This window comes from Labeo rohita, chromosome 23, assembly GCF_022985175.1.
Source record: "Labeo rohita strain BAU-BD-2019 chromosome 23, IGBB_LRoh.1.0, whole genome shotgun sequence".
NCBI lineage: Eukaryota > Metazoa > Chordata > Actinopteri > Cypriniformes > Cyprinidae > Labeo > Labeo rohita.
In genome coordinates, this window is record NC_066891.1 from 3,313,540 (window position 1) to 3,335,432 (window position 21,893).

At 34.1% G+C, this 21,893-nt stretch overlaps 1 protein-coding gene and 1 long non-coding RNA gene across 4 annotated transcripts in view; one reads left to right on the forward strand and one right to left on the reverse strand.

Moving 5' to 3' along the window:
* The window catches only part of si:dkey-65j6.2 (pleckstrin homology domain-containing family G member 4B), a 31,058-nt gene extending 20,099 nt beyond the window's left edge, over positions 1-10,959 (reverse strand). For all 3 annotated transcript variants that reach the window (XR_007825518.1, XM_051096860.1, XM_051096861.1), the window contains exons 1-3: positions 10,829-10,959; positions 5,213-5,410; positions 1,161-2,355 (exon numbers count right to left, since the gene is read on the reverse strand). Coding sequence is in view for 2 of the 3 variants with exons in the window: in XM_051096860.1 (XP_050952817.1) it covers positions 1,161-2,355; positions 5,213-5,410; positions 10,829-10,831 (1,396 nt within the window). In the remaining variant the exon portion in view is untranslated. The remainder of the gene's footprint in view (positions 1-1,160; positions 2,356-5,212; positions 5,411-10,828) is intronic.
* LOC127154971 (uncharacterized) lies at positions 10,782-19,727 on the forward strand. The gene is made up of 3 exons (XR_007825519.1): positions 10,782-10,902; positions 17,511-17,663; positions 19,695-19,727. It is a non-coding gene; the product is annotated as an uncharacterized LOC127154971 (long non-coding RNA).
* The last annotated feature ends 2,166 nt before the right edge of the window (positions 19,728-21,893 follow it).

Sequence of the window (21,893 nt, forward strand, 5' to 3'; positions counted from 1 at the left end):
TGGTAGATGCATGATGAATAGATGATGGATACATGAATGTAATGATAGATGAAGGATGGGTGGATGAATATAAGGATGGAAATAGATGGACTGAAAGAAATATAGGATGGGTGGATGTAAAGATGGAGATGAATGGATGGGCAGGTGGGCCAATAGATGATGGATGGATGGATGGAAGGATGGACAGATAGATGATAGATGGTTGGTTGAAAAGGTAGATATATAAAGGACAAATGAATGGAAAGAGAAAGATAGGATGGGTGGATGAATGTAAGGATGGAAATAGATGGACTGAAAGAAATATAAGATGGGTGGATGAATGTAAAAATGGAGATGATGGATGGATGGCAGGTGGGCGGGTGGGCCAATAAATTTTGGATAGATAGATAGATAGATAAATAGATAGATAGACATAAGATTTGTGAATTGATGTAAAGATCAGTGGGCGGTTGGAAAGGTAGATATATGATGGACAAATAAATGAAAAAAAGATAGATATGGGATGGGTGGATGAATGTAAGGATAGAAATAGATGGACTGAAAGAAATATAGAATGGGTGGATGAATGTAAAAATGGAGATGGATGGGTGGATTGGCAGGTTGGCCAATAGATATTGGATGGATGTATGGATTGATGAATGGATGGAAAAACAGATAGACATAGGATGGGTGGATTGATGTAAAGATGGATGGGTGCTTGGAAAGGTAGATATATGATGGACAAATGAATGGAAAAATAGATATAGGATGGGTGGATGAATGTAAGGATGGAAATAGATTCATTGAAAGATTTAGGATGAACTGATGTAAATATGATATGGGTGGATGATAGATATAAGATGGATGGATAAATAAATGGAAAGATAGATATAGGATGCATGGATGAATGTAAGGATGGATGATGGATGAAAAAATAGATGAAAAGATAGATATAGGATGGATGGGTGGAAAGATGGGTGGAAGGTTAGAAAGATGGATGATGGATGGAATGATTGATTGGTGGGTGGGTTCATGGGTGGATGGATTGATGGTAAGATAGATATTGAATGAATGGATGTTAAGACAGATGGGTGGATGGGTATGTGTATGGTATGTTTATGGATGGACGAATGGGTGGGTGGATGAACAGATAAAGTAGATTGATCCAAAATTATCCAAACCTTGAGCTGGTAGTCGTCTCCTGTATATCTTCGGAGACACAAGTCCAAAAGTGGTGGTCTTCTTCCCTGGAACCACATGCAGCCTGGGAATCAATTCAAAGTAGCTGCTTCTGTCCACCTCGTTTGTCTCACCTTGGACAACAATGTGGCACTTCTCAGACGTCCCAACAACAGTTGGAGCAAAACAGTCTATCTTATCCTGAGAAATGTTCTGTGTTTGATCCTTTTGTCCTTCGCTAGAGTGATCACCTAATGGACCTGTTTCTGAAGAGCTGCAACAAGATGCATTTTCCTGAGCAGGCCTGTGAAGGCTTCTCTGTTCATTTGAATGCACAGACCTTTCTTTGGGTTTAATAGGTTTCTCCTGTGCATCCATGTACCGACATTTTTGCGCTTTGGTCCCTTGTCCGCGTTTCCTCTGCATGCACGGCGTACAGGGTTCCTCTGCGAACCTCACGGTGCGAACGCAAGCCGTACGGTCCCGAGTAGCACTACTGGACCTCAGCATGGTAGTATGAGGTTGTACACAGTGGGTTTCTTTGGTGAGGTCCATTAGATCATTGCAATTGCTAACCAAACTGCTCTTACTTCTGCTGTCCCATGTGTTTGGAGACACCCATCCCACCGGTCGCATCCCAGGCTGAGCTGGATCCATTTCAGCTTGTCTGGAACTACTACTGTTGTCTACCAAACGCAAGGACACTGCTATACCATCCCGTGCAGGACAAATCCTCGTCTCGACTGAGAAATTAGAAGGTGTAGGCGTATGTGGATGGCACAAATTCAAAGACTCTTGTTGGTTTGACGGAGAAGAGGAGGCCATCCTCCGATCGTCTTCAAATTCAGGATTGGCCACCTCTTCCCAAGGAACCTTGACTACGCCCTGCTCAGTTTTGAGGACGCAGCGAGCCAGAAGCGTTCCATGTCTCCCCTCATTCAGTTCTCGAAGCCAGGCTTCAGTGAAGATGCTAGGATACGAGGTCTCTGGTATTGGGGTTTCCTCCAGCTTACATTCCACCTCCAAAAGGCTCTGGACCACAATGCGGGCCGCCTGGTTTCCAAAAGGCACAACCTGCAGGTAAAAGTCTCCTGGTTTGAGCAGAAGAGTGTTAACGGGAGCGAGCTGAATCACGATGCGATCGTGTAAACACAAAGGCCACCCGGAAAACTTGAACACCCTCTGAGAATACGGAGCCTGTTTGGGACACACAGAGAAACAATTTTAGTGAAGAACAAGGTAGCACACCATTTAGAATTCAAATGAGAATCCCTTTTAAATTCTAATTGGAATGTTACATTTAAATTTAAATTTAAAATGTGGTGGCAATAAGGATGCAGAATTCCAATTCCAATTTGAATTTGAATTTGAATACAAGGATTCTGTTTAAAAGCATTCATTATATGAATTAAAGAAATTCGAATAACTGTAAAGTACAAAACAAACTGAATGTTTATTTTATGAAAGCCTTATTTAATAAGTTAATTTTGGTGGACCAGGGTGAAAGAATATTTAATTTTTATTTATTTATTTATTTAAATTACAGTTAAAAAATGATATCAAAACAATTTTATGGTGTACAGTCTTATTGCCTACTCTATGCTTTTCAAAAATATATAATAATTATCAATGCAGTTCTCATGCATTTTGTAAACAACTTTTCATTTGTAAGTAATAAAGCAATAAGATTGCCAATGCAGTTGATATTCCTCAATATTAAGCTTTTTTAAGTGTTCACATTCCAGTGTAAAATGCAGACAGCCAAGAATTAAATAATTACTGCTGATTATATTAAAATTGTTCTTTTTTTTTTAACTAATGTAGATAGTGATTATGAAGTGAAAATAAAGAAGTGCAGCCCATGGCAGTGTCTTCAGACGAGTATCCGTGGAAGATCAGGCTGATAAAGGGCTTTAGAGGACAGCTTATTAAGTGAATAGCATGGAGCGATGCTCTTGATGTCAAAGACATGTCCTATAATCACTGCGCTGAGCAGATGAACATCACACGGCCGACTGCTTCAGTCACTCATTAATTGACCTCAGATACTGCGGTCTGTAGAGAATGTCAGACGGCGGTCTGGAGCGCTTATCTCAAAGACTCCTCAAGATGATCTGTCTGAAAGACATATACTGCAGTCGCTTCTCTAATCAGCTGAGCTCAGACTGTCCCTGTGCGAAACTGCTGCTAAAGATGATGTGCCGTTGACAGTTTTCCGACATTAATGTCAGTGTTGCTTGTTGTTATTATTAATCAGAAAGCATCATTAAGCGAATAAGGATAGTTGATGTGTACTGTTTGCATGGACGTTTTCTATAAGCGTAATGTATTATTAATGTATAAAGGAAAGTGTAAGGGATTTCTTCAACTTTTATATCTTGGGTTGTTTTTTGTTTGCTTTTTGTCAGGGAAACACTATATTGTGCCGTCGTCATGTATTTTATTTTTCAAATGTCTTTTATACAATGTATTTTTTATTCTAATTTCAGACTTTCGAAATTAAATATGAAAGATAAAAGCAAGAGAGAAGCTGTGGAGATGAAATATGTGACCTACCAAAAAAAAACATCAAAAGGTAAATATCACTTGAACAATACATTTACATTTAGCCATTTAGCAGACACTTTTATCCAAAGTGACTAATAAATGAGGACACGGAAGCAATCAAATCCATAATGCAATACATAATAGAATACATTTTTAATGAATTAATTAACTTTTTTTAATCAAGGTGAAAATGTTAAAATATTTTTTTATTTTAAAATATAAGATATTTTCCATCACAGAATGACCTGAACATTTGGCAGATTATGCAGAAAATGTCAAACTATTACTGAATTTTATTTTACATAAAATGATGGCTATGAAATCAGTTTGGCATTTTATTTGATCATTTAAAATGTCTAAAAAGATCTTTCCCATCAAAGAATAAGCTCAACTTTTGATAGATTTTGCAGAAAATGTCAAAATATTATTTAATTTTACTGGCAATACTTTATCAGCCCTGGGAATAGTTTGCCATTTTATTTTATTATTAACATGTCTAAAATGATTTTTTTTTGCACCACAATATGAGCTGTTTTTAATGAAAAACAGTCTAATATTATTTAATTTTTTGTTTGTAATACATAAAATAATGGCTATTAAATCAGCCCTAGCAGGAGTTCCCTTGCTCAAAAAATCCCTTTCATCATAGAATGAGCTGAAATGTTGGTCAATTATGCAGAAAATGTCAAAATATTATTTAATTTTATTTGTAAAGCATTAAATACTGGCTATGCAATCAGTCCTGGGAATGGTTTGCCATTATTTTATTAAAATGTCTTAAATTATCTTTTCCATCACAAAATGAGCTGTATTACATAAAATCATGGCTATGAAATCAGCTCTAGAGTTTGCTATTTTAAATTGTATAAAATGTCTCAAAAAAGTGTATTTCATCAATTTGGTAAATGATGTTGAAAATGTCAATACATAATAATATATAAAATGATAGCTCTGAAATCAGCCATAGCAAGAGTTTGGCATTTTATTTTTTTATTTAAAATGTCTAAAAAGATCTTTCCCATCACAGAATAAGATGACAATTTAGTAAGTTATGCAGAAAGTGTCAAAATATTATTGGATTTTATATAACATACATAAAATGCTGACTATGAAATCAGCCCTAACAAGAGTTTGCCATTTTATTGTTTTGTAAAATGTCTAAAAAGAGTCTTGCCATCACAGAATGCTAATAAACAAAATGCATTGTTTAAGATCTGATCAAAATGGCACTGCGGTAGACTAAATATTTGTGACTTTTGCAAAAAAAAATGGCACATTTCTCTTGTGATTGATGTATGTTTACTGTTGAGAGTGTTAAAAGTTTTGGAAGAGAGTTTTCTAAATGTCCACAGAACCAAAAGGGCCCATTAGTTATAGAAACACCCATATATTTTAGTTCCTGTAACTGTTTTTCATGATTTTAACACCCATTTCCTTTGTGCATTGCTAGTTCGACTGTATGCTCTGATTTCTGAGGTCATTTATGTATAATTTTTCCCACACTTACACAGGCCGCCTGCTGCAAACTCTCCAAAAGGTTTCTGGCAGGGATGAGGAAGTCGGTCAGACACTGGAGGGCATCTCCGTAGTAACGACCCTCAATGACCTGGAAGAGTTGGCTGAGGACAGTAGAGGCCGTAACCTCAAACGGTGGGTAGAGGGCAGACAGACAGCTCTGGATCGATGAGTCCAGGGACTCGGGATTCTGTAAGAACAAACATACGGTTACAGTCCATTAAAAAATTATATATATATAGAAAATAAAAAATATATAAGTAATGCTACAATTAATATTTATTGCATGTTATAAGTTTATTCATTTAAAAATCATGTTATTACTATCCAAATAGCTGTTTTCTGTGTGAATATATAGATAAATGTAATTTATTCCTGTGATCACAGCTGAATTTTCAGCATCATTACTCCAGCCTTCAGTGTCACATGATCCTTCAAAAATCATTCTAATATGCTGATTTCTTGCTCATGAAACATTTCTGATTTATTAATGTTGAAGCCAAATATTTTTGTGGAAACTGTGCTACTTGATTTTTTTTTTTTTTTTTTTTTAGGATTTTTTGATAAATAGAAAGTTCAAAGGAACAGCATTTATTTGAATTAGAAATCTCTTGTAACATTATAAAAGTCTTTACACACATTCATCTTTTAAGAACCTGATTCTTAAAGGAGAAGTCCACTTCCAGAACAAAAATTTACAGATAATTTACTCACCCCCTTGTCATCCAAGATGTTAATGTCTTTCTTTCTTCAGTCATAAAGACATTGTTTTTTGAGGAAAACATTTCAGCATTTTTCTCCATATAGTTGACGTCCAAGATGCAGTTTAAATGCAGCTATCATACAATTGATATACTTTTTAATGTCAACGCTCATCTTGTCTTACTCTGCCCGGACCACTTTTGTTCCGGTTCATGTAGGGTATGTCGAAAAACTCCCATCTCATGTTCTCCCTCAACTTCAAAATCGTCCTATATCGCTGTTTTACCTTTTTTGTTAAGGGTGTTTGATCTTCTTTGCATGTTCACTTTGTAAAGACTGGGTCGGTACTTCTGCAGCGATGTAGGATGATTTTGAAGTGATTTTTGAAGTTGAGGAAGAAAATACGATTGGACTTTTCCACCATATCCTAACTGTCTTGAGTCAGAATACACAGAGTTCAGGGAGAGCAAGACAAGACGAGCGTTTGAGATTAAAAAGTATTTCAATTGTATTTTTTAAATGAAAATAACCAATCATTTGGCTAGATAAGACCCTTCTTCCTTGGCTGGGATCGTTTGCAACCGCATTTGGGATCGTCTGAAGCCACATTTAAACTGCATTGTGAAAGTTCAAACTCGGGGCACCATATCAGTCCATTATATGGAGAAAAATCCTGTAACATCATTTCTTTACGACTGAAGAAAGAAAGACATGAACATCTTGGATGACAAAGGGGTACATATCTGAATTTTTTTTGTTCTGGAAGTGGACTTCTTTAAGAAGATATCCATCCAGTTGTTAGTTAAGAAAATATCTCTCCTGAATGTTCAGCTCAAACTTGCTCAATTGAAAGTTCTGACTGTAACCGACAGACAGGTGTGAATGTGAGACGGTCCAATGGGAGTTTTCAATTTCTCTGACCCTCAGGTCCAAATCTGGCCCTTTAGTCTGTGGATCTTGATTTAGCCACTGCTGTTTCAGCAGTGATGGACCGCACAGTTAATGGACATTCCTACTGTCCAGTGGGCTTAAGTATACACACACATACATGCACACACACATACAGTACACACATGCCACTTAAGGACAAGGGCCCAAGTGACAGAGGCCAAATACATCAAAAACACACATCTTGTTTAGCGTCTTCTCGTTTAGCCAGAAAAAGTTACAGATCATCAAGAATTTAATGTTCAGAAAACTGAATTTAAATCAACATGAAATAAAAAAGTCTATTTCCTTACTAATGTGAATGTTTCATCAGTGCACATTATTTTAAGGCAATACAAAATACAGACAGCAATTATTTTTCATGCACTGCTCAAATTTTAGAAACTGGGTTATTTTACTTTCATAACATCATCTTTCAGGAGAGTGGAAAGAAAATATCCAATTTAAATGTTTATTTTATTACACTTTATTTGTATCAGTAGATTTCAATTACAATTCACATCTTCAAAGAGTTTTTTCTCCACTTGAGCAGCACTTACATGCACCAAACTTAGCAGTTTTATTCCTATCTATATTCTGAAGGTTTTTACTAAGGGGTTTGTTTGTATATAATTCACACTGATTTATATGACATTTTATACCTCAAACATGATTAAAATGTTGTTTTTCATTTTTGTTTTCTGGCTGTTATTTTCTGATTTATAGAGTGATTAAAAAGAGAAATCCAGAATCCTCTCTGTAAAATCTTTAATATGTCAACAAAATGAAGCAAGAATGTGAACTTTATCCAGTGTTCAGATTAACGTTCAGGAAATTAGTGCGTTGTTATTAAGATATGCATCACTTGCATATGTAAACAGAACATTTTAGAAAACATGTAACACTAAACAACTGCCTTCTGATTAAATAACTGGGAAAGTATGATGATATCTATTAGTTTTGTTTGTTTTTGACTGCTTTTGAATGACTGGAATGGCTGGAATCCAGTTTTAAAGGAGAAGTCTACTTCCAAAACAAAGAAATAAGATAAGATGAGCGTTTGACATTAAAAGTATATAAATTGTATTATTCTTATGAAAATAACCGACCTTTATGCTAGATAAAACCGTTCTTTCTCAGCTGGGATTATTTACAACCGCATTTGGGATTGTTTGAAACCGCATTTAAACTGCATTTTGGAAGTTCAAACTCGGGGCACCGTATCAGTCCATTATATGGAGAAAAATGCTGAAATGTTTTCCTCAAAAAACAAAATTTCTTTATGACTGAAGAAAGAAAGACATGAACATCTTGGATGACAAGGAGGTAAGTACATTATATGTGAATCTGTGTTTTGGAAGTGGACTTCTTTAAAAAGTTTTAGTGACATAACATAATATGTTTGAATGCGTTTTAAATTGTATCTTGTGAAGTACCGTGTGTGATGTGAGAGTGGACACGTCTGTGATACTGGATCCTGTCCTGCCCGGGGTATTTCTGACCGATCCGCATTTATGTTGAGCGAGAAACCGACGCCACGTTTGAGGCTTGCTGAAATGTACTCGCAGCGACCTCTGAATCTCCTCTGACCTCAGCGGCCATCCATCAAATCACATGACTGATGTTCAGTGTGTGTGTTTGTGTTGGGATGTAGGAGTGATTCTTGAACTCTAGTTTCCAGTGTCCGGTTTCTCTCTCATATACGCAAATATGCTTAATATAAACAACAGTCTGTAGTCCACTAATCCAGTCACATTTGTTTTTAAAGCACAGCAGAATTAAATTAGTTTTAAAACATATTTGAAACACATTAGTTACAGATAGTACAGTTAGATTTTTCTTTAACTTTTTGTCTTTCAGGGTTTAGATGTAATATGTGTACAGTAATATGTATACACTGTAATAAGTTACAAATAAATGTTTTTTGAAGTACATGTTACAAGAAAATAATCTCTCTGTCTTTTCATTTTACAAAGTTTGACAAAAAGTTTTTACGAAATTTTAATTCAGTGTGTTACTTGTTGATCTCTCTACTTAAAAATTCCTTGTTTATTTCAGTGTTTTAGTTGCCGATTCTTCGTAATTGTGAAATTTACTAGCATTTTCTGGGCAAAATATTTTTTCAAAGTAAATCCTTCATCAATATTTTTGTTTAGTTTGCATTGATAAAATCATAAATTGTGTAAATTAAATTTGTTTTTAAACCACAGCAGAATAAAATAAGTTTTAATACACATTTGAAACAAAAGTTTCGCTAAAAAATTAATGCATTTCACAAATAAGCAAATCCTAACCCATATGTTATTCAGTGTAGTTTGTGGCGAAATTATAAATCAGTTGAATCATTTGTATGCCAATTTTGCAACAGTATTTTAAATCCTTGCAACATTTATTTACATTTATTTATTTATTTTTTTGTATTTACTTTGTATGTTTGTATTTTCTGCAATTCAAATATTTCAGGTGGAGAACGGATCTTAAGCACCTGTAGATGGCAGTAGCTGAAAAACAGCCAACAAATGTAAGCCTAGCTAGCTAGCAAACTGGCAAACTGGCGCTGCATGGCTAAACAATAATCATGAAATAGATACAATCACAACCTGCAGCGTTCAGGTAAGATAAGTGGCTTTATTATGATTTTTAAGATGCTGTTGTGTTGACAAGTTAAGTATTCTGTATTGAAGTTAATGTGTTTTCCTATTACTTATTAATTTCCTAATTCTTTTATTAAAGTCAATAATATTAGTAGTGTTTGTTGGTCAAGCATCACTATTTCTACTGCTCATACTTAAGATCAATGATTTGGTTTTTAATGACAAACCCTTTAACACTGAATGCTTAACTTTAGTGTGTAACTCAACTCACATATTTATGATAGTGGATGATAAAATATCATTGATTTGCCATATCGCAGAATAATTTGTGGGCTCTTTCGACTTGGACCTAGCAACACCCTAGCAACCACATAGCAGTAGTTTCACAAGCTTAATGTTAAATAATTGAATTATAAATTATAATGTATCGCAATCTATATCATATCTTATATCAATTAGTATGCAGTATCCAGTTATAAATATATAAGCTGAATTTTTTGTTTACTGTCTATGTACAGTGTATTACTTTTTCCCCCTTAGAAACAACTGCTAAATTTGTTTTAATTAAAAATATATCTTAATGTTATTTTTTAATTGTATAATTTCAACATGTTACATAAAATGGTTGTATTTTTTTCTTATTTCTTTCTTATTATTTTAATTAGTAAAATTTTGATTGCACTACATTTATTAATTGTTTTTTCTAATAAGTGTCCACATTGCAAAATCTCTCAGTACATAATTTTTTAAATTATATATTATGTAAAATAATTTTACTTTTTCTATTTTTTATTTTGAATTAATGAAATTTTTATTTCAATAAAATGTAATTTTTCAATACAATGTTTGTAAAAGCATCCTTCACACTGTAATTTTGTCTCTTCTTTCCTTTGAAGTAAATATTATGTCCTTTGTGATCTAAAGTGTTCTAAGACACACAGATCAGTCAAGGATTCTGTTTGCAAACACATTTCTGTGACTTATTCACATTTAAGAAACTTATTAGAAAGCAACTAAAGAGTAACTTGTTCCTGTATCACGTGTCGAAGCAAATGTTTGCATGTTACTTTATCCAGGACAGTCAGGCAAAAAGGAACATTCATGCATCTGATGCATGAGGAACGAGACGCTTGACTTTCCTCAGAGGAATGTCAAGCGTTATGATTCACTGTGCATTTACAGACACGCTGTGTTTCTCGTCACGTTGCTTTCAAAAAGTTTCATACATGTCATAAAGTAATTCTATAAAATGCACATTGTATAAAATAGTTTTGCAAAACAAAACAGCACTATATATATATGATCTCTTTGCTTTACAATAATGTGGTTCATGACATTAAAGCACAGGTGCAGAAGATCTGAAAACTGAACAAGAGTTACCATACCATTCTGTCCAGAAGACAGCGATTCTCCAGTTAAACCTTCATGCCATCCTCTCTAGAAGTTCCTTCTGAAGCAAGTAAGTGATTTATGTGAAGCTGATCTGTGTGAAACAAATCCATCCATTCTGTCCGAGTCTAAACCGAACACTGACGGACTCCTGTGTGTGTGTGCTCTGTCTGTGAAAGTGGGCTGTCCAGAGATCAGAAAAAAAGAGGCTCTCTGTGATTAGGGATTTCCTTGTACTTAATGTGAAGCTGTTATGAAATGCTAAATGTACCAGATTCTAATACCATGGTACTTTAAAGAAAATGGTAGTACCGTCTTGCCACACTCTTAAAAATAAAGGTTCCAAAGGGTGTTTTTGCAGTGATGCCATAGAAGAACCAAATTTGGAACCTTCTGGTGAACAGTTCTTAAAAGCTCTATTTTGAAAAACACTTTAAAAATCTAAAGAGCCATTTTCTACTATAAATAACCTTTTCTGCATTTGAAAGGTTCCATGGATATTCAAGGTTCTTCATGGAGCCATCAATGTCAATAAAGAACATTTATTTTTAAGAGTACACTTCTTCTGCTATCTTCTGAGCTTTATTTAGTCAACATAAAATTGCATTTGAAGTGCATTTATTTTTATAATTTGATTGTCTTTCACTGAAAAATGAATATTTAGTGCATATAAAAAATTATTTGGAAAACGTGTAGGATTTACTTTGAAACAATTTTGACTCAGAAATCACTAGTAAATGTTTTTACAAATAATTACAAAAAACAGCAAGAACCATTGAATTAAACTTGAAATTTTAAAGTAGAAAAACAGAATTTTCTTATAAAACATACTCTGATTTATAATAACCAATAATCTTTATTTACAAGTTCAACGTTTTTTTTTTGTTTTTGTTTTTGTTTTTTTGGTGTGTGTGTAAAACACCGTAGCTTTACCCATTCAGGATTTTAGTGGAAAGTGATTGTATTATTCGTTATTATTTTTTAATCAACCAAGCAAGTAGCAAATACCTGTTATGAAACCCATATTATTAACTGCAATAAGATCAAGAATGCTTAAGTTAAATGAAGTTTTATTTTGCTTTCATGTTAAATATTTTAGTAATTCAAAAATGTTTTTCATATTTATATTTACCATGAATATGAAGTGTCTATCCTATCAGCTGTTATTTTCAATATTTTCAGCTACTTTCTGAATCCAGTTAAAAAAATCGAAACATAAAAATTCAAACATAAAGGGACTTTAAGTTTAAGTTCTACAGAAATTCTTTAATTCTACTTATTTAGAAAAACATTGTATCGCTGTTGTTTAAAAGAACGTAGAAACCAATATGCTGATCTGATATGAAATATCAATATCTATATCAGTTTTGTTAATGTTACAAAAGATTTCTAATTCAAATAAATGCGGTTCTTTTGAACTTCCTATTTATCAAAAAAAATCCTAAAAAAATTTAATTATCACAGTTTCCCCCAAATTTTTTGGCTTCAACATTAATAAATCAGAAATGTTTCATCAGCAGGAAATCAGCATATTAGAATAATTTCTGAAGGATCATGTGACACTGAAGACTGGAGTAATAATGCTGAAAATTTAGCTTTGATCACAGCAATCAATTACATTTTACAGTATATTCACATATAAATCGGTTATTTTAAATTGTAATAATATTTTACAGTAATACTGTTTTTACTGTATTTTTGATTAAATATGCTTATGCATACGTCCAAAAATGTGTAAATCTTTGACTCAACATGAGACTTAGAACCTCATAAACACTCCGGGAAGCAGACAAACAGTTAACAACTGCAAACCAACAAATGTCCTTCACAACGATCCCTCAGAGTCTGTGACCACAGTCACAGACGTGACCATAGACTAAACCTCATGAGATGAACTCAGAGACACATTCCCCGGAGACAGAACTGGAACCACAGTGTTACGTAACTCGCAATTACTCACGTAGCGAAGAGAAATGATTTGCTTACTTGGTAAATGCGTATATAGCAACAATCAATCAATCAAAAGTTTGTCATTTAACAAACACAAATTTGCTTCATAAACCACATGCACATAGAAATGCAAATGTCAGATGGGTAGAGAGAGAGGGAAACAGAGGCGTTCAGCTTATAATTTTTCTACGTGCTGAGTGAGAAATTGCTGTTCTCTAGAGATCCATTAGATAAATAGCAGTTAAAGATAGCAGCCATTAAACCGACCCGACCCTCCATGAGAAAGATATCTGTGTGTGTGTGTGTGTGTGTGTGTGTGTGTGTGTGTGTGTGTGTGTACAGATACAGTTTAAACACAGATCACAAGCAGGAAACTATAGGGTCTGGACATCAGACAGTGTGTTTAAAGCAATAGTCCATCCAAAAAGGAAAATTTGCTGAAAGTGTATTCACTTTCAGGCCTTCCAACATGTAGATAAGTTTGTTTCTTCATCAGATTTGAAAAAATGTAGCATTACATCACTTGCTCAGCAGTGGATCCTCTGCAGTGAATGGGTGCCGTCAGAATGAGAGTCCAAACAGCTGGTAAAAACATCACAATAATCCACACCACTTCAGTTCTTCAATTAATGTCTTATGAAGCCAAAAGCTGCATGTTTGTAAGAAACAAATCCATCATTTCTAAATAATATATAATTTCATTATCCATAATAATAACTAGGGTTGGGTATCGTTTGGGGTTTTTTCGATACCGGTGCCAAATCGATACTTTTAAAACGGTACCAGTGCCAAAACGGTGCCTGAACCGATACTTTGAAAAAAGCCACAAAGTGGTGGATGACACAAAAATATATTTTTATTGGACAAAAAAGTTCTTTAAATTGAACAATGTATTAAAAGTAAAAAAAGAAGAAAAAAAAAAAGAAGTAGTACTATACATTATTAAGTCAATGCAAAACGCAACAACAATAAAACCTAAGCCACCTAACCCAACTACAATAATTTAACAGCTTAAAATTTCAGAAATTCTTTTGCAGAAATATGACTATATGTGATGAGATCTGGGAAAACCCGTCGGATGTAGCGGTGGGACGTTTTCAGGAAATTCGTTTTTCATTAAATTATTATTCTATAACATCTTGTCTATCATCTCTGAAAATATCTATTGCAATTTATTGCAGCAAGCAGAAATGACTGTCTTTCTCCTATGTTAAGAACGTGCTGCGGAGGTGCTTTCCCAAACAGTTAACCTATCAAAATAAACCACATAACATACATATTTAGTAAAGGCGTATCAGTTCACATTCTCCACCAGTCCTGTGTAAAGTACGGCAAGCAAATTTATTTATTTATTTATTTACTTACTTACTTACTTACTTACTTACTTTAATATCGTGAGATGGCGGAGCACAACAACGCCGTCTAAAGTACTGCAGCTGCTCACGTAACCGATCTTACTCGTCTCAGTCTTCTCAGTTTTGGTGATGTCAGTGCCCTAAATGATGTTGCGGGCTATTTCACATCCAGAGATGAAGGATCGGATGATGAAGTTACTAAAGAGGAGTCCGATGACAGTCTGTTTTATCACAGTGCGCGAACAGTTGCGCTGCGCTCGCTTTTACTACAAGGTAGGCTGCATTATTTACTAAAAATAAAATGGGTGATCAACGGAAAACAAACGTTAGTCTGTTTGTCTAATGATGCAGTAGCGCTCCTAACTTGACAGACAGCTCTCGTTAAACCCGTAAAGTCAAAGTGAAAGCCGTCTCACTTTAAAGCCGTTTTTCTCAAAATCCCATTCCTGAAAATCATCGCTATCAGCCAACCTAAGATAGCCATAACGTAGGTTATGTAAAAAATAAAAGTTTTGGAAAGGGGCCTGAACGCAGCTTTCATATGGTGTTAAAACCTAAAAAAAGGTAAAATTTCACCATGTGTTGGGTTTTCCTAGATCGCATCACATATTTGCCGTCTCTGGCAAAATACGACACCTCTCCAGCTGATGTCTGCAAACTGTCAAACACGGTGCATTCCTCTGCTTTCAACTTTATTCCACATACCATCAAATGTTTCATGAGGTTTGACGCGTTTTCCCCTTCACACGCAACTGCTGTAAAACATTTGCTGCACGTCGCAGTGTCTGAATCATTTCTCGTGAAATATAGCCACACTTTAGAATGTTTAGTTTTTGGCATTTTAAGTTAGACGCGTTTAATGTAGCTTGCTAAGCTAACGGCAAACCACCTGCTGCAGTCAGAGCAAGTGTAACGATAGTTGCAGCATTCACGCGCTTCTCGGATGCATTTCCAGACGATTTGTGCTTTTAATTCGAAATGTGAAAATGGATAGTAACTACAAAGATGTCTTGGATTTCTATCATCAAAGCTTTCCGACTTTCCCGAGTTTTCTCATTCAGTAAAAATGTTCTGATCATTCCGACACCCCATAAATGCAGTATCTAAATTTAACTAGCGATCATGCATGTTGATGAATCAATGCTTCTACATCCGTGTCATAGCACCAGGGGCCAGTTGCATAAACTTAGCCTCTATGTTAAGACAGTGTCTTAAGAGCTAGTTTGACCAGCTAGCAGTTAGCCAAAGGGTAATCAGTCTTATTTTTTGGATTCAACTTAGACTAATCTACATTTTTATGTAACAGAATTTAAATAATGACGACCAGCTTTAAAGAAAAAAAAATAGCTGGCTTACTTTTAAGACTAGTCTTAACCTTTTATGCAACTGGCCCCAGAAGACAAATATTTCAATCGACAGTTCAGGCATTTAAGTGGCACCGAAATTCGCGTTCTGATTCGGTCCGGTACATACCGGTCACATGGGTACCGGTGCCGTATTGGCACCGGGTTTCGGTACCCAACCCTAATAATAACGATTCCTTTAGTTAAAAAGTCATCTGGTCTGAATAAAGAGAAAAATATGCACAGATCAAGCACTGTTTACAAGCCAAAACGGTTCTAATCAAATATGTGGGTGGATGATGATGTGAAACACAACAGGAGATTTTTTACTGGAGGAAGTGTTATTATAGATTATGGACTCATATTTTAGCCTATGTTTTTTTTTTTTTTTTTTTTTTTTTTTTTTTTTTTTTTTTACAAACATGCAGCTTTTCACTTCAGTAGATGTTAACTGATGAACTGGAGTGGTGTGGATTTCTTGTGGATTATTGTGACATTTTTATCAGCTGTTTGGACTCTCATTCTGGCGGCACCCATTCACTGCAGAGGAATGCATTGGTGAACAAGTGATGTAATGCTACATTTCTCCAAATCTGATGAAGAAACAAACTCATTTACTTCTTGGATGGCCTGAGGGTACATTCTTAGCTAATTTTTATTTTTATTCAAACTTTTGAATGAAGTGTACTTACAGCAAGTAACAAGTTTCACAGCTGCTATGTAAGATAAAGTCTGTTGTCTATTTTTAACAAAGTGCTATATGTTTTGTCTGACTTATTATAAAAAAAAATTAACTTTTAGAAAAGTGTGGTTGTCAAGCCAAGTTTTTACACACACACACACACATTTATTTATTTATTTATTTATTTATTTATTTTATTCAAAATTTTCTAATCTAGTATGTTTATGCAACACACAGTGAATATTACAGAAGCCTGTTTAAAAAAAAAAGAAGGTCATTGTGACTTTTTATCTTACAATTCAATTAAATTTTTTTTTTCTTTCTCAAAATTGGGTGATATAAAATCACAATTGCAAGTTATAAAGTTATTGTATAAATCATTCTGACTTTTTTTCTCAGAATTGTATGATCTAAACTTGCAGCTGTTATAAAGTCAGAATTCAGGGGGAAAAAAGACTGATATGTTCTCAGAATTGTGAGTTTATATCACAATTCTGACTTAAGTCACGTTTCCGTGTTATAAAGTCAGAATTCTGAGAAATAAAGTCACAATTCTGAGAAAAAAGTCTGAATTGTGAGTTTGTTTTGCAATTCTGGCTTCATAACTCACAATTGTAAGTTTATATCTCTCAATTTTGAGACAAAAGTCAGAATCGCTAGATGCAAACTTGCAATTTCAAGAAAAAAGTAAGTTTATATCTCAGAATTGTGAGTTTGTTTCGTAGTTCTGACTTTATAACTCACAGTTGTAAGTTTATGTCTCACAATTCTGAGAAAAAAAGTCAACTGCGAGATGTAAACTTGCAATTGCGAGAAAAACGTCAGAAATGTAAGTTTATATCTCAGAATTATGAGTTTGCTTCACAATTGTGGCTTCATAACTCACAATTGTAAGTTTATATCTCACAATTCCAAGAAAAAAGTCAAAATTGTGAGATAAAATATCACAAATGCCTTTTTTATTTTTCATTCAGTGGTGGAAATCGGCTTCCATAGAATAATGATCATTAGTACAATTTGAATGAATTTTCGTATCAGTAATAGTGTATATGCATTTATACAGTTTTTGCAATATTCAGGTTTTCCTGTGTGCTGTCTTTACTATTGGAAAAAGTACTTTTAAAGGCTTTTGTGACTTTTGCAAAAAAATAAATAAATAAAAATAGCAGTGTTACTGAATTATTTTGATGCTCTCGTGTTGTCGACAGCAGCGGAAATCAGCCCCATTCAGCTTACAGCAGCAGCATATTTAGAGCTGATCACTGGTCCCACGCATCTCAACACATCTAAACAGTCACGACCTCACTAGAGAAAACAATGACTGATGCGCCTTCCTCTTTCTCTACAGCACGGACACCTCAGGGAATACAGGAAATGCCACAGCGCATCTCGGGAACCCGATCCGCGGGTCAGAGAGAGCTGCGCGGCCCGAGGCGGCTGGTCTTGTGGGTTTGTCAGCGCTGCCGTGACTGTCCTTGGCCTCGTGACAAATTCACATTATGTAAGAATGTAAACTGAAGTGAATTGACAACAGCGCTAAAGTTAGTCCCGCTGTAACCGGGGAGTCCAGACGTATCATCCGTCAGGGGAAGAGCGAGAAGCTCAGTCGTTACTACGATGAAGTTCAGTACAGTCAGTTCATATTTGACAGCGATTACGTAATGGGCTTGTATTATTATTATAGTAGTAGTGCAAACTAAAGTGCAAAAATGGGCCATTCACACTGTAAAAAAAATGTTTTCTTCCTCACTATTTTACAAATATTCTTAAAATCAAGATACACTACAAGTCAAAAGTTTTTGGACAGTAAAATTTTTAATGTTTTTAAAATGAGTCTCTTCTGCTCACCAAGCCTACATTTATTTGATCCAAAGTACAGCAAAAACAGTACAATTTTAAACTATTTTTTTACTGTTTGTAATAATTGTTCTCTGTTTGAATATATTTTAAAATGTAATTTATTCCTTTGAGCAAAGCTGAATTTTCAGCATCATTACTCCAGTCTTTAGTGTCACATGATCCTTCAAAAATCATTATGATATTTGCTGTTCAAAAAACATTTATTACTTATCAAAAGTGATGAAAAGGACATTTCTAATGTTACATTTTTATTTCAGATAAATTCTGTTCTTCCGAACTTTCTATTTATCAAAGAAACGTGAAAAAAATCTAGTCAGCTGTTTTCAACATGACGATGATGATAATAATAATAATAATAATGTTTTTGAGCAGCAAATCAGAATATTAAGAATGATTTCTTAAGGATCATGTGACACTGAAAACTGGAGTAAAGATGCTAAAAATTCAGCTTTGAAATCACAGGAATAAATTGCTTTTTAAAATATATTCACATAGAAAATTTATTAAAATTTTTTTCAAAATTTAAAAAACTGTTTTTGCTGTATCTTGGATCAAATAAATGCAGGTTTGGTGGGCTTCTTTAAAAAAACATTAAAAATCTTACTATTCAAAAACTTTTGGTAGTGTACATTTACTTGAGAAGCAGAATTGCTTAAGATTTTAGGTCTTGTTTTCTGAAAAACTGATCAAAATAAAATGACATTTGCTTAAAAAAAAAAACTGCAAATTTGGTCAGAAAAACTAATTTAATTTAAAGGGAAAACATATTTCTCTTACCCCAGTGTCAGATGTTTTTTTTTTTTCTTTTTTTATGAAGTCACTTAATTTTGATGAATTTTTCAGAAAAAAAAAAAAAAACTTATTGCATGTAGTTTTACTTCTCAGGTAAATGTATCTTCATTTAATAATGTTTAGATATTTGTATTGGAAAACAAGACAAAATACTGAGCAAGCAAATGGTTTTTTTGCAGTGCAGAAATCATCAAGGTTGTGATGCCACAACAGGTTTTATTATGCAGGTTTTATTACTCAATTCACATGAAAAAGCAACCTAGCCAATCTTATCAGTGCTCATTTGTATACAGAATAATGTCTTAAAGGTACAGTAGCAAAACAACCAGTGTAATTTTTAAGAGAAAATATTTTTTACTTAATTTCAGCTGTTTTTGGGACATGTCACAAGGCAATTTATTATCATTGAGATACTAATATATGTGTATTTCATTTTTATTTATTTATTTAAATTTTAATACATCAAGTTAAGTGAAACAAAATGAAAAATGTTGCATTTTATATTATTTTATTTCAGTTAAAGTTTATCTCATTTCAAGTTATTTTTTTTTTATGATTTTAGTTTTGGATATTTACATAAACCCTGCAAAGAAGTTTGTAGGTTTCAGTAGATTTGAGAAACGAAACTAAAATAAAAAGCAACAGTAGTGTCAATTTGTAAGGTGTATTTGAATCAAAAAAGGATATTCAAAATGTTTTTTTTTTTTTTTTTTTTTTTTTCATACAACTACGGTATGAAGTCATGTACAAGTCATATGGATGACTTTTATAGTAAATTAAGGTAGTTTGGTAAATTTAAGCTATGTGTTCTATCCACTTTCATTGTATGAATAAGAGAAGATTGAACATTCTGCTAAATATCTTCTTTTGTGTTTTACAGAAAAAGAAAAATCACAGGTTTGGAATGGCATCAGGGTAAATAATTTCAGTTTTCATTTTTGGGTGAAATAACTCTCAAATCCTAATCATTTTTGGTATTTTGAAAAGTAATGATTAACAAACCCCTCTAAAGCTGGTTACAGTTTGGTTGGGGGTCATTCAGCTGTTTGTCATCCGATGCAGCAGGTGCAGAGTAACACTCACAGCGGGTGTTTGGATGATAAACAGTGCGATCGGCCTCGCTGTGAGCTAATCACAGATCCGACTGTAATTCCTGAGTGTTGATGAGTGCACGGATCTGAAATCATAATCCTCAGGGATGTTAATATTACATGCAGTAATGCGACTCACGGCGGGAATGTTACAGTTATGCATCTGCCTCCTGTTGCCCGGCCATTCGTTTGAGAGACGTGTGCTATTTTCAATCACAGTGAGCAGAGGTGCTCGTCTATCAGAGATTACTTGAGCTGTTTAGCATGGACGGTTTTCAGTAATGAGATCCGTTACAACATCCGCATATGTTTGTGTGGCATTTAGGGCTTCGGATGTTCTCTTCTGAGGTTTACTTTTGAGTGGCAGAATGGTGAAATCATGAAAACATCTAAAATCTGATTAGAGAAGTAATTTTAACATTAGGAAAATGTTGAGGCTTGAATGAAAAGCAATCAAATGAATGAAAAGCTTTACAGAAAATGCAAAGTTGAATTCCAGTTCAAATTCAAATTTAAATTCAAATTTCAGTTTTGCATTCCACATTCCGTTGCTACCTCAGTGAAAATTCTAAACTGAACTGTAATTTAAAAGGCCAAATCTTGGCAAATCGTATCAGTTTCTGGCGGGAAAAGACAAACGCACGAATGTTTCATTACTGTCCTATATGATGGCGTCAGTTGTACTCTGTCATTCATAATATGCCTCAAAAATCTAATTTTGTAGTTATTGATCATAAGACATGAGATGCTATCTTGTTCTTTTTCACCTTGGATTTGAGTCTTTTAGACACATATGGGATTATTTTTGTGCCAATAAGAATGAACGTAACTATAAAACTGAACGTAACTTTCCAAGAAACGATCAAAAATATGCCACTGCAAAAGAAGAAAAACACAATGAAAATGAAAAAATGAACTCAGTTGCTCTCTGACCTGGAAGCACAGACGGTGACGTCATATTGGAAAGTTGTTGCGGTGTGCAATACATCGTGCTTTGCAGCTGTGGCAACGCATTCAGAATCCATGATTCGCGAAAACGATTCTTTGAAAATCATTAACAAAGAATGAAGCATATTTGAAGAGCATGTTAAATTCGTGTGACTGAGTTCATTTTTTCATTTTCATTGTGTTTTTCTTCTTTTGCAGTGGCATATTTTTGATCGTTTCTTGGAAAGTTACGTTCAGTTTTACAAAGTTACGTTCATTCTTATTGGCACAAAAATAATCCCATAGACACATAGTAATGTCACATGTCAATCCCATGATCCTCTCTGCTGGTCCCTGTGACCCCAGACAGTGCTGAGGGTCTGTAGACAGGCGGCTCTACAGCTGCAAACACAACAGCAAACAGCTGAGCTGCTTTCATACAGCAGACGTAAAGACAAGAACAGCTGAAGAGCAACAAATCACATTGTTTTCTCTATAGGGAAAGTGATATATACTGTAACAATACTGATTGGAGGATCTCTGTTTTGTCTCCCAATATAGTCACAATAAATAAAAACAAATATATACACTACCAGTCAAAAGTTTTTGAACGGAAGGTTTTTAATGTTTTTTTAAATTTATTTATTTATTTATTTTTTTATAAAGAAGTCTCTTCTGCTCACCAAGCCTGTATTTATTTGATCCAAAATTTTAAATATTTTTACTATTTAAAATAACAGTTTTTTTATTTGAATATATATTGAATTGTAATTTATTCCTGTGATTTCAAAGCTGAATTTTTAGCATCTTCGCAGTCACATGATCCTTCAGAAATCATTCTAATATTCAGATTTGCTGCTCAAAAAAAAAACATTTATTATTATTATTATTATTATTATTATTATGTTGAAAACGGCTGCCTAGAATTTTGTCAGGTTTCTTTCATGAACAGAAAGTTCAGAAGAACAGCATTTATCTGAAATAGAAATCCTTTGTAACATTATACATGTCTTTATCATCACTTTTTATCAATTTAAAGCATCCTTGCTAAATAAAAGTAT